This window comes from Stegodyphus dumicola, chromosome 5 (genome assembly GCF_044657685.1).
Source record: "Stegodyphus dumicola isolate Sdum_Otavi_A_Nest chromosome 5, ASM4465768v1".
Lineage (NCBI taxonomy): Eukaryota > Metazoa > Arthropoda > Arachnida > Araneae > Eresidae > Stegodyphus > Stegodyphus dumicola.
In genome coordinates, this window is record NC_140772.1 from 154,386,773 (window position 1) to 154,400,751 (window position 13,979).

At 32.2% G+C, this 13,979-nt stretch overlaps 2 protein-coding genes across 2 annotated transcripts in view; one reads left to right on the plus strand and one right to left on the minus strand.

The window, feature by feature from the left end:
- LOC146997298 (uncharacterized) overlaps nucleotides 1–2,689 on the plus strand; it is a 213,086-nt gene extending 210,397 nt beyond the window's left edge. Inside the window, exon 4 of the mRNA XM_085817271.1 lies at nucleotides 2,074–2,689. Within this exon, the coding sequence (XP_085673397.1) occupies nucleotides 2,074–2,226 (153 nt within the window). The 3' untranslated portion in view covers nucleotides 2,227–2,689. The remainder of the gene's footprint in view (nucleotides 1–2,073) is intronic.
- LOC146997297 (uncharacterized) overlaps nucleotides 1–13,979 on the minus strand; it is a 274,037-nt gene that overhangs the window by 212,396 nt on the left and 47,662 nt on the right. The gene's annotated exons all lie outside the window — the stretch shown is intronic.

Here is a 13,979-nt window from a genome sequence, read left to right on the forward strand (position 1 = left end):
TCTTTTTCAGGGAATTGTCTCGTATTCACGTTACAGAAGAGGAAAACCACAAAAACGCCCATGCAGTCAGCCCGTTCGCCAAAACTCGAACCCCGGACCGAACTACCTGTATTAGCGGCTTTTACCGTTCGGCGCTAATGGGCCAATATATTACTTTAATACGAAAAATTATATAACACGCATCAGCGAAATATATCGAATTCCAAAAAAAGTGAAAGCAAATCTAAATAAAAATATCATATTTACTTTTACATTGATAAACGTGTGTCCATTTACATTGATAAACGTGTGTCTTTTATACATGTCCATATTAACGTAGATGATGATATTTTTCTCTAAACTACTCCTTATTGATTCGTTTGCTTCATCACAGATACGATTATCCATGCAATGCGTATTTCAGTGCTAGCCTGTCTATATCCCTTCCAAAACACATGGACGCAGGAAGCTAATGAAATGAATTAAGTTCTTTTGAGTCGATCAGGCAGTTTAATTATAAATGTGGTCTAGTCTAGATGGACCAGCCTTTATGCACACAAGTTGCTATTTCAGGGAATGAGAATTCATCAATAAGCCTTTTTTCACAAAAGCACTTTACTGTTACACTGATGGATCACAAATCCTGAGACGACTGATTTATTAAAGACACTTCAAAGCCTTCAGAGTTTCAGGAAATTCCTTTGAAATTTAATCCGTGCAATGATGTACCATTTGCATCACTGGAAGTTGTTATAAATACAGTGCTTTTAATTGAATCACTTGGATACCTGGAATAGTTCAGAAAGACTCAGTCGTATTCTGCCGTTCATTTCAAATCAATATATATATTAACGAGAAATACAGTACTAAAAAAGAAAAAAAATATAATTTAACAAAATTTCATCTAAATTTGTGTTTTAAAGTTAAGTTAAGTTAGAAAGTAATTAGGAATTTTAATCTTCCAAAATGTTAGAAATTTAAGGAAATGCTTTTAGATGCGATATAGATTTTCTAAAATGTAACATGCTGTAGAATCCTGATTTAAAAATCCTAAATTAAGTGTTATTTCACATTATTTGAGGCGAAGTTTTGTAATTCCTAAAATATTTTTCTAAATGCTATGATGAATGTATATAAAATTCACATAATACTTTTATTTAATTAGTCTCTAAATGTATACTGAATGGCATAAGTGCAACACATCTGTCAACGTTTTGGTGTTGAGGTGACAGCTAAATATTGCGAGAAAAAAAGCTAAGAATTGCTCTTAAACAGAATACCCTAAAATACTTTGAAAGGTAACATGTATTACCAAATGGTTTATTTAGTATATTTTAATTAAATTTTATCAACACACAAGTTTAGTTTTTGAAACTTCTGAGGCACAGTAAGTGATAAAAATAAGAAATAAAGTAAAATAAAAAATAAAGAATGCATGTTTTTTTGTGAGTTTAAATGACAAGACGTTGATAAAGTTTCCCAACTTCTGTATTATGATGTGTTCTAAGGCGTAACACAAAATGTCCCAAACACTTTCAGTAGAATTTAGGGAAGTACTTTTAAAAAAAGGAGAGAAAGAGAAATAGAAATATTGTATATTCATCATTTAATGAATGATATTTTCTCTATTTATTTCAAAAATGACTATATCCTTAAAATCGCAAAGTACTTTTTCCTGGGTGGAAAGAGTGCTTCGTGATTAACAGCTGAACTCTTGGAAGCAAGAAGTTTTTAATCTGCAATGATAGGAATGTCAACTTCCCTTAGAATCTTCCATTTTGCAGGCATGCTTTAATTAATAAAATTTATTACTGAAGTTAAATATTAAATACTTGTTACACAATCGATCGGTTTATATTAAAATTTAGTTACTCATGTTATCTTGTCATGAAATCAAACATCGAGTGAGTAAAATAGTATTCATTGACTTAAAGTGTGTTAAGCACGCAGATATTTAATCTTGGACAGGCCATTCTTCTCTGTCAGAGCTAAAGAAAAATTAATTTATGGAGTTTAAATTTATTTAAAAATTAATGCATTGGAATTTATGTGTTATATCTGGTCTAATGTTGTTGTCTTGTCCATATATTTCAGGGAAGAATGGTTGCCAGAACCTCAAGAAGGACGGACTTCTATTTCCACCTCAGTTTTGAGGAAGAGGACCTCGAAGAGTGGTCCGAGGGTCTCTCATCCCTCTCCCCTGCTACCAAACCACACGAGATGACTTCCGATTCGCCATATATTTAGAGTGTCCCCATGCCGCAAAGACACTGTACATTTATGAACATCCATGTCTTCTCCGGTCCCTCGTTACTGCAGCAGGCTCCCCTAACCACTATACCGTTTGCGCGGCATCCAGTCTGATCTGAGTGAAAATAGTCACAAAGGTACAATATTACGTGATGATTAGATAAGTAGCGAAAAATCTTTTAATATTGTTTTTCGTTTTCTACCTTAATTAGATAGCGCAAGATATTCCTTTCATCATGTCGTCAACATACATTTCAAAATACTTCTAGGGTATCAGGAACAAAATTTATATTATACTTGCAATTTCTTAGGTGAAGATGCTCAGTCATCTGGCTGAAAAAAATGCTAATATACTTCAGTGATTACTTCACTAGCAAAGAGCTCCTTGATGGTGCACACAAACTTAGAATTGTGCATATGTTGTAGGCCGTGTATCTCTTTACTATATTAGATATGTTTCTTAAAATCATTAAACATTTTATTACATTAGAATGTGTTACTTATTATTGTGAATGTGTTACTTATTATTATATGAATTGTTACTTATTATTATATGAATGTGTTACTACTTATTATTGTGAATTTTATTACATTAGAATTATTACATACATGTTTATATCGTCATTTATATATAAACATAATATTTCAGTTTTCTTTGATTGGTCACTCTATGAGATTAGGTCACGTATCCCAGCACCTCATCAGTGAATAGAAATACTTCTGAAAAGCGTAATTTAAAATGCTGTCAAGTTCTTTCTGCGATTTCCATTAAGCTTCTGCAAAGAACAGCAGAATTTTTCTTTTTAAGATGGAAAGAGCTACTGCTTCATCTATGGAAATAAAATAAAGTAGTATTTAACTGCTACGACGTTTCTGTAAATTATCTCTAAAATTAGAAACATGTCATCTTTCTTATTTCATTACCTAGTTGCTTACAGACTTTTAATATCTTCAAATTAATGATCGAGGTCAGGCTGAAACGTGCGAGGTGCTTTTACGACCATTATAAAATACAATAATTATGAAACTTATATATATAGAATTTTTATACATCTCTCGTGAGATCCCCAAAGCACTGTTCTAAAAAATTTAAAGTGTCTATCTCAGTCTCTTTTCCTCTTCAGTATCTTAATAATCTTGTGACGGTTAATACTTCAAAGATTAATAACAGGCTTAATTGAAGGCACAAAAGCTGTTCAATACGATGCTATCAGGACAGATTTATCTTTAGAAGAATGAGAAGGGAAGTGGAATGAAAAAAAAATTGATAATGCGGGTTGCAATATATCTTTCAGTTGCCAAAGAAATCGATGACCCAAGAGGCTCCACTTTCGTAGAAGAAAGGCATTTTATTGCCATATATTGCTTTCTTTTTCGTAATGTTAAAAGATCAATGGGCTATTTTCGACAGATAATTTTTTTTCTACATAAATTATCTTGCGTCTCATAATGGCACAAAGAATGGAACGTAAAATACAGGCAAAATCTCCAAGCTGCTGCAGCAAACGAAGAAAATTTTTATTAAGAATTACACTGAAAATGTTGCAGATAATGCCACTTGATCAGTAAGCTAACAAAAGAAATTTAACTTCAATTATTAGATGTGCTTAATGAACGGAAATCATCGGAAATTTTCCTATATTTGCTTTAGCGTTAATTTATGAAAATTAATTGAATGAATGAAATTATGAAATGAATAAATGAAAAAATCGTGATTTGTGATATATGAGAGGTTCTGAAGTTTATCGTTGGCCTTACAAAGAACGAAAAATGATGCTGGCAATTAAGAGTACTAAAAATGGGAACTACGGGAGTCCGGGATGAACACAACGCAATATAATGTGAGATACAATGTACTTCAAAATAAGACAGATATTTTGGTATATTTCACCCATGCATTTGAGACGAAAACAAGTCTGCAATATCCAGAACTATCATCTTTGTATCGTTCCAATTTTAGTATATGTGCTGCCGAGGCAAGCGCTGTTGAGGACGATATCCATATATTATCAACAGCAATGAACCGCATTCAACATTAGCAACTTTCGCGATCATAAGCAAACTTTTATTGTGACATCCAGCTATTTCAATTTGTAACTAAAAGCGGATCAGGAACCGTTTGAAGCCTTATTAACTAAATTGTTTTGCCTTGACGTTCCCATAAAATATGTAGAAAGATGCTGAAAAAGGGAGATAAACGAGTGTTCCTAATCATGCGCTTGTTTCTTGAGTAAATATAACATCTCGCTAATCAGATGTTTGAGAAAAATGGTGAACGAAATGGGAAGTTCCAGTTAGAAAAGAAAAATTTTAATTTAGTTTGACTAGCGTTGTTTCCAAGCTATAAATCATTTATGCAAATTAAAAGTAGACTAACATATTCCCCCCGAAATAGTACTTTTAAGTTATGTAGAAGAAGTATTCGCACAAATTATTGACAATGTGACTTAACTTGTACATTAAGTGAGCATTTAAAAACGTCTCTGTTGTGAGTGTCATCGTTGTTCTTACTATAGGGTCAAGTAATATCTCTTAAGATTTAGATTTGCAAAATGTTCCAAAGCCAATGTTATGTGCCTTCTGACGGGAAATGGAAGGATAAAGCTTTTCCGATATGTAGGCCATTGAATAACAAACAAATTCGTGTAAAGATATAGTAGAATATGCTCTTGCACACTCAAAATCAGACAGCAAATACATCACAGTAGTTTATAATGAATTATCACATTCCACCGTTTGTGATCTCTTGGTTAAGTAGTTAGTATGTCCATTAGGCGTCGTGGTTTGAATCCTGGCAAGGAGATAGTTGAGTTTTCATATTTCTTTGTCTGAAATAAGTAATTTTCTATGCTTGAAATAAAATGTGATCGAAGACATTTCCTCATTATGTAGATTAGTCTATGGCCTCTCTCCAGTTGCCGTTTAATTACGGGAGAAAAGATAAGGAATTCTTGCATTTTCCGCTCTCGTGTTTTTGTGATATAAAAAATTAGCACGTCAACTAGCAGCCGATGGGTACGTGGTTTGAATCCCGACATAGTTGTTCTTTCGAATTTTCTACTCATAATATCTAACGGCATTTGCAGTGGCGCTGTAACTAAAATATGAGGGATGCTAACTCGTCACACATAAGGTTTAGTAGTAACGGTACCGCATATCTTGCCAGTCGTCCATTAAATGGAGAAAGAATAAGGAATTATCACATTTTCCCTAACGTTTCCTGTCGAGGTGTAAATGGTAAGCACGTCCAGCTAGCAGCTCGAAGATACATAGTCCCGGAGGGGGTATAGTTGTTTTTCCGTGCTTCTCATTCGAAATGTCAAGTCTTAAAGAGACCCCCAGTTTTGTCTTCCTATTTTTTAATCTGAAATCTAAAGCTGGTGGCTTGCGAAAATCGTGCATTTTTAACATTTTCCTTCAGAAATAATTTAATTGGAAATATTTTGATATTGCTTTTTTTAAATCACTCTCTCTCTCTCTCTTTTTTAAATCATCGGTGTTATGTATGCATACACCTTATATCTTTTCCCACTAAATATAAATTCGCTCTGGAATGCTTCAAAATAGCAATTCTAATTTCTTAATCTTTTTAAATTTGCTACTAGGGGCATTGTAAACATATTTTACCCGATGAAGCATAATTGATTTCTATTTGATATAAAATATGTATTTCATTTAAACTCTGATTACGAAATCTGAAGGCTAAAATTATACATTACATATATTATTTACGCCGTAATATCATTTTAACTTATTCAAATCAACGCATGTCAGCTAAAATGTTGGTAATTTGAAAACAGTTCTCAATAAAGTTCAACACAAAATAATTGTAATGAAACTTAGAAGGAAGACTTGCGCGGGAATTTCTGCAGACAAATTGATATCCATAAACTATTAAGTTATTTCGAAGCCACTAAGTATTCAAGTACTTTTTTAGTACCTGAATACATAGTGGCTTCGAAATTTATTTTTACGTATATTTCTCTTGGCTGTTAGGAAACGTGAGTTATTAGGACACGTACTGAATACGATAGACGCAATTTAAGCGGAAACATTTAAAGATAAATTTGCATTCAAGGTCTAGATTTTTTGTATTCAGCCCTTAACCTTTGCATTTTTGCTCATTTAACATGCATGGCGAAACTGCATGATGGAGGAATAGAGATCTCTAAGGCATAAAATGAAGAATTTTACATAAAATACTGCATATTTCTTTGGCCAAACCGCATTTCCTTGAATTCAGTCCGCACAAAAAATATATTATGAATGTTAATAGAAGAACAGAATGAAAGCAGTATGCCATCTTGCATTGCCATTTTTCATTCTCCGTAGGTAGCTTGGAAAAAATTTAGTTTTTAATAAAACCAGACATCTAGTAATAAGACCTATTGATTCAGCTTAGGATTCTTAGTGTAGACAAAAAATATTAACTTTAAAAATCTAAATAACGTTTAAAAAAGGCAGTTAATGCATACTAAGCATATAAGACTTAGCTTTACTGTATTTATTCATTTAAACGATAAAGTACAAGCTAATTGAACTCTTAATTAAGAATTAGATGTCATTAAATTTTACTAGGTAGGCATAACTTAAGAAAAGATGTAAAGATGTCTTTTAGTTTAAGGTACCTTTTAATGAAACATCTGAATGCTAAGTATTACGATAAATTTTATATACGTTTATGGAGTAAATAACGAACGAAATTAGTACCCTTAGATGCAATATTATCTAGAGCTACTCTGCGAATTTTGAGAACGGTAATTTTACTTAAGTGGGTACGGAGTTTTACTATGTGTATTATACTTTCTGTTCACTCTATGCTTTTGGAAAAACACCTGTGATAGGAAAAGAACAGTTGATTAGCGGATACACATGATTAATTTTTTAAATAAGATTAGCGATGTTCTAGTGCGATTATAGAAAACCAGAATATTCTGACTTCGGAAATTTCCATTGAAGAAATAATGAACAATAAATGCATGATTATACATGGTGAGCATGAAGTCTTTCATTGATTACGACACATTTACGTGAAATAACCGCGGAAGGTAGAAACATGAAATTTCTTTCATTAAAAATTCTTATTATTATAGATTAAAACCATATCATAAGCTGGCTTACAATGATCGTAAGCAAGAAGTAACAAAATGACATTAATGAAAAAAATGCTAATTGTGTTTTGGAGTACTGCCAAACTAAATCGCCCACCGACAGCGGTTTAGAAATTTGGCAAAGTATGAAAAAAAGATCATGTTCAAAAATATAAATGCTATTTTGAAAAAATAAGGAAAGAATGTCACTATAAAACTTATTATTATTCAAAATACACTAAAACATTAGTGAGATTATCTTGGTACATAGTAACAAATTTGTAATCTTAGTAATAAATTTATAATTTGTAATCTGGCTGAGACTGGAAATCAATAAGTCGTATCTGATAACGGGTGTTAAATTCAGAAAAAAAATCACGTTTCACAATACCCTTTTTAATACCTTTTTCTTTTTCTAGTCGAGATCACAGAGGTGGATGTACAGTTCAATATCATTACGTGCAATGTTTTTGTATTTGACTTTAAGTTTTTTCAAAATTCTGCCCGTCCTCAATGTTCAATAGCTAAATGAGTTACACAACGTAACAGAAATAACTCAATGTTTGTGACATAATACTGTATAGTACTGACGCCTTCTTTAACAGGGTAAATGAGTTTACATTTGTCTTCCACAAACATCATAATCATATCATAGCGATTTATCAGTCAGTTGCCCCGTGGTTCCTTCATAATAGCATTTTCGGCTTTTTTTTACATCATTTATTAACTTCTGGTAAGTAGTTTCGGATATTCGAAACGAATCGGAGATATATTTCATAATTTCTCGATTTGTCATTTGGTATGCTATAGAAAGCATGGGCAATGGGGAAAATATTTAATAATTTTGTACATTGTCGGTCAGTTTTTCACATTCTGTATAATTTGTCTAGGTATTCTAAACAATGTCAGATTTCATACTTTGTCGGTAACTATCTTCCAGATGTTTAGAACATCCAAAAATGGTGTAATAAATTTAGAAAAAATAGCATTGATGACCATCTAAAAAGTGGCATGTTTATTGTCAGCGACAAATTGTAGAAGTTTCTGCGCAATACAGTGGAACCTCGAGATACAAGCACCTCTATATACGAGAAAGTCGAAATATGAGGAAAGCATGAGCGAAAAATTCGTCTTTAAACAGAAGCATTGACTCCAGTAATGAGCAACGAGCCAGGCTGCTGGTTTGCGTGGCGCCTTTCCTGATCCAGCTCGACTCGGAGAATCCCTTCGTCAGATCACTCTGTGTTCTTTGATCGTCGTGTTTGTGCGCTTGTGAATCAATTTTTTTTTTTTTTTACTTTTGACGTGAATAATTATGATTTCACTATGCTTCCTAAGAAGATTGTTGCCTAAGATAGCGCTGCAAAGGAAACGTTAGAAGCCATAGCCGTTGAAATTAAGAAAGAAATCAAATATAAACATAAGTGTGTTGCCCACCAGCAGCCGAGCGGTAAAGACGCAGAACACTGGTAGTTCGGTCAGAGGTTCGAATCCCGCGAACGGGCTGGATGCATGGGCATTTTCGTGGTTTTCATCATGTGTAAGTGTATACGAGCCAGTTTCCCTTAGAAAGTCCTCCACGAAGGCATCCCCTTCTTTTAGGCCGATAGCCCTCGTGTGCTTTGCCATAATTGAATAACCCATACAATCCAAAAGCGTGTTGTAAGAGTGACGGAATTGGCGACTTAGGCAGTTCGACAACGACGATCTGCACTACTCTGAAGAAGAAGGAAAAATTAAGAAACTTGATGTGGCCAAAGGAGTTACCGTTACATCTCAGCACCTTCCAAAACTCCTAGAAGATGTTGAGAGGCTGTTATTGGTGTGGATTAAACTAAAAGCAGTTGAAAGGCGATTCGGTGTCGGAAGGTATCATTTGCGATAAGGCTATAAGAATCTGCACCTGGACCTTCTCCGAAAAACACCAGGTTTTTTTACTGAAGATGAGATGGCAATGGGGTTTTTCGGGGTGTGGAACAGATTAGTTGGATTTTCATTATTTTCAATGAGGAAGTTGGTTTCTAGACACGAAATTCGCTATAGGAGCTCAGTTTTGGAACAAATTAAAGTCGAATCTCGAGGTTCCACTGTAATTATTTTTGTAATCAGGGAAGATTTTATGCTTAACCTGCATTTGTTATGAATTTTAGTGGAACATTTTGTTTTGCTTGTTTGTTTGGTTCATAATAGCAAAGCACATGAGCGTTACTTGTCCAAGAATTGGGACACTTAAATGACTTTGTAAAGGAGAGAAGTCGTATACACGTTATATATGGGGAAAATCTTTAAAAATAATGCTTAAACCTACAGTTATATTTGATTAACATCTGTACCCTTTCCCATATTCAAATGTAGCTAATACAATTATCTCTTTATAGGAAGTACTTCTTCAAATCTGATAAAAGAGGTTTTGTGGAGTTTTTTTTCCATACAGACCGTTTGCTGAGCTGACACACTTCATGAGTTTATTGTTATGTCATATATATTTAAAATGAGAACTTTTTGATTAAAAGTGAAATTAGTTTTACTGCATTTATGAAGATGACTGAGTGAAAGTATGCAAATCCATATATTTTACATGAACAATTTTTAGATATATGTAGGTATAGTTTCTTTCATATCACACATTCTGATATAAATCTGCGTCAGGCGAAAAGCAGCTACGAAGGAATCGCTTAGCAAAATATTTTGAAAATTAGTTTAAAATCTCAGTATCACATTTCCAAATATTTCTTTAAAGCCTCAGTCATTCAATAAAATTTATTTGAAATTTATTTTTAATTATTTAAGTCTTGAAGAGTTATCACATCCTCCTTAGCGTCCTTCCGCGGTGTAAGTGCACTTTCGGCTACCAAATGGAAAATCTGTGGTTCAAATCTCGTCAAGAATGTAGCAGAAGTTTCACTTTTCTCGCTTCGGAAAATCTATTTGTCTGAATAAACTAATAGAACTTTTAATAATTAACCAAGCAGAATCAGAAATATTACCAGAGCTGATGAAGCGATTATTTCGAACTAGAATCGGGCTTTACAAATCCAGTGGAAGCCATGACTTAATGATATTCGTGCTTTTCAAAGATATCAATAAGAAGACCGTTTGAAGACTAAAAAATGTAAAAAAAATGAAACTGTAACACAGAAGAATAGTACTGAAGGAGAACTTATTTTTATAATTATGACTGGATAACAATTCTTAGAAATAGTAATATCATTCGAAAACTAATTTTTATTATCAAAAGGCATACCTAAATGATGAATGGATTCATAGAACGATGTTTAGAAATATTAACATTAAACACTTTTCTTCCAGTCATCATATGACATTGCTTGTTTGATGATTTAAAACAGTTAGTAAGTGCAAACAGTATTAATTTCACTATGTCTATCATCACTTCTTGTATGGAAATGGTTTTAAGAATCACATGCAGTAATCTTCTCAAAATCATATTTCTAATTAGCATTTTCCTACATAGTTCTTTTTCTCAACACTGCATTATCTTCATTTTCATATGAATTTAAGATTATCCTACTTGTTTTCTAATATTTTTATAAAAATTTTTACATACTCAAAACTTAAACTAAACCGCGTTTTGTCGTTTATTTGTAAGAAATAAAATTTCTGTTTTTGCATTAACATTTTACAAACATATATACTTAGTATAGAAATTTTGACAAAATCAACAAAAATCATTTAATATCGTGTAATGTTTTTGCTTAAGAAAAGAGTGTAGTATCTTAGAGAAGCTTGCGCTTGCCTTTTGAGGAAGAATGTTTTCTAATATCTCTAATTAAACTTAAAAATGAAAGATATTAAAAAAATTAGGAGCGAAATAGTTAACCTCCTCGTTGAATTAATGCTTTTTACTTGGGCTGTAGAGATTTACTTTACTTTCAACTAAAGATCTTTTATAAGATTTCCGTTTATTTTATTGTTCTGAACACTTTCTCTTTCTAGATTGCAAATCATGCCTTTCATATCTATTACACTTCATCAGTTTTAAAGTTTTGTTATGTGTATTTATTTACTTACAAATTTTACACAAATCGTATTTAAAGTTTTTAGTATTATTGAAAAATATAAATTGTTCCTACTTAAAAAAATAAGTCAAAAGCTTATTATTTTAATATATTTCTTACATCATTTAATTGACAACATCCGGATAAGCAAGTTAATTGATTTTGTTAGTATTATTAATAATTCATACAGTTTGTTTTAGATACGAACTAGAAGATTATATCTTCATTTCAGTTATGAAATCATGTATTAAATATCCTTTGTCAGTCTCATTTGTTTTAATTTTAGTTTAGTCATGTGAAAAAACAAAGAAATTAACAGCAAGTTCAATGCCACTTAACTCCTTTTCTTGTAAAGCCCAATTTTGGCAAATGCATTTGCTCAACAAATTTATTCCTCAAAAATGGTACAAGTTGACACTTGTGCAAAGACAAATTTGCATGTTAAAAGGACTACGAAAGTCTTTTTTAAAATTCTCAGCAATAAGCAAATTCTATCATTAGACAAGTTGCAGTGTAATGTAACTTAGCGTTATGCAAATTTTCACATTGAAAGTGGTAAACAGTTCACAGATAGTTTGAGTTATTGATTGCCTTTAAAACAATAGGCTCAAATAGAATAATTATATAGAAAAATCAAGAATTGAAAAATTTTAAATTAATACTCTACGTTTGTAACGAAGTACACTTCTGCTGATTAAACGAATTACAATTTGCGGTGAACAATGCCTGAGAACTAAACTGTCAGGTTAAGTTAGGTACTTCTAAATCACAAAGTAAATGCGGTGTTCATTATATGATCTGAAGGGAACTACAATAAAAAAGAAGTATAATCTGAAATGAGATCTGAAAAGTGCAGAGAAAGGAGAAAAAGAAGAAAGAGAAATTCAGTTTTTAACAATTTTAACTTCTTACTGTAATACTATGCGACGCATGCCCAGTTTACCACATAAGCTTATAGGGTCTGAGTATATGGTCTCTTGATTCATTCTATATTTGTGAGCAAATGAGAACAGTTTTATTTTTTCTTCATAGAAATTAAAAAATTTGACTTCGTGATTCAGAAAATAATAATATTTCAAAGGCCTCAAACGGTCTTAATCGAGCCCTGAACAACAGTAATTGTTGTTAGCAATGTTAACGACAGTAAGCAAACTGTTAAATTTCATATTTTCTGTTAAAATACTAGTAGTTTCTAGACTTAATTTTTCTTGCATCGAAAATTTCAGGATACTTCAACGCTCTTTAAGAAAGTAAATAAATGCTTTTAAAATACTTTTTATGATCATTGGAGGCATTGAATTAAGTGAGAATAAGAAGTATTTTTCAACTCCAACAAAGTTTGCTTATAAACTACCGCGTAATTGTTGCAGATGTTCTTAATTAACTTTCAAACTTCATAAGATGTAAAAAAAATAATAATAAATAGAAAAACACCAAAGAAAAATGTGCTTCAAATTACCAGTCATATTAAGCGTGAAAATTTTTATACATGTTTCGAAGTTTACAAATTTATTTTAATGAATTTCGCTGGTCAAAAAGTTAATTTTCAAAATTGTTAAAGTTAAATATACGAGAAGAATATTTTTGCAGTTTTCTCAAATTTTTTTTGCATGTAGAGCATCAACTAAATTTTCATTTTTGCTTCCCTCTTCGTCTAGCTGCTTAAAGACCGAAAGATTTGTGACATAACGTATTTTAGAAATTTACACGGGAATAAATTGTTGTGCAAGATAACAAAGCTCCACGTTCAACTCAAAACATTTACTGCTTACAGTTAATTTTTACCCCTCCTGCATTCAAACTTTAATGTCCCACTTTAGACTAATCCGTACGCTCTTCCACAGTGAAATAAAGATATATTTTGATTTGTCGATTTGAAACGAGAAAATAGTAACGTACATAGAGAGTATTTCAATTTTAAATGGAGGGAAATTTCATATCAATAAATAGCGCCAACTTTTCCTATTTGTAATGAGATAATGGGATAGAATGACTTATACAGCTATCTTCGGAAAAAATATCTTCAAAGGTGTTTTGCTGGGAAAATTACTTTGCCACGTTACAGGACAAATTTTTGGAGGTACTTACTTGCACGGTTTATGAAGCATTTTATCTATAGGATATTGTTTTCATTTCATAAAAAAATTATTCTGAAATATATTGTTGGAATCGTTCTTTTTTTCTTATGTGCTGCACAAGTTTAAAATATAGGCTAGATTAGATGGTTGCAGCCCTTTGACTTCAGAATGCCTCCAAAAACAATACAGTACGAAGTCTGTAATCCGGACTTCCATATTCCCGAATGATCTATAATCCGGACCTCAAAGCTACAAATTTTCTACGAATGCGTCAAGCATAATGCGTTCACGCATGCGCATAATAACTTTACGAATGCGCGTTTAATGTATAACGGACGGTATAAGCTAAGCTAAAATTATCTAATTATCTATTTCAGTTAATGTTGCAGATTGCGTTGTTCGTTAATCTTCTAATTGGATCTGGCTTATTATTTTTTGAAGACTGTTAGAGCAATTTTATAAAAAGTAAGCTTGAACTTTCGATTATGTCAAAAAGAGTTTCCGATTCTGGAGCTGCCAAAGCATCTACAAAGCGAAAGCATGTTTCGATGTACCGCTTCCGATAG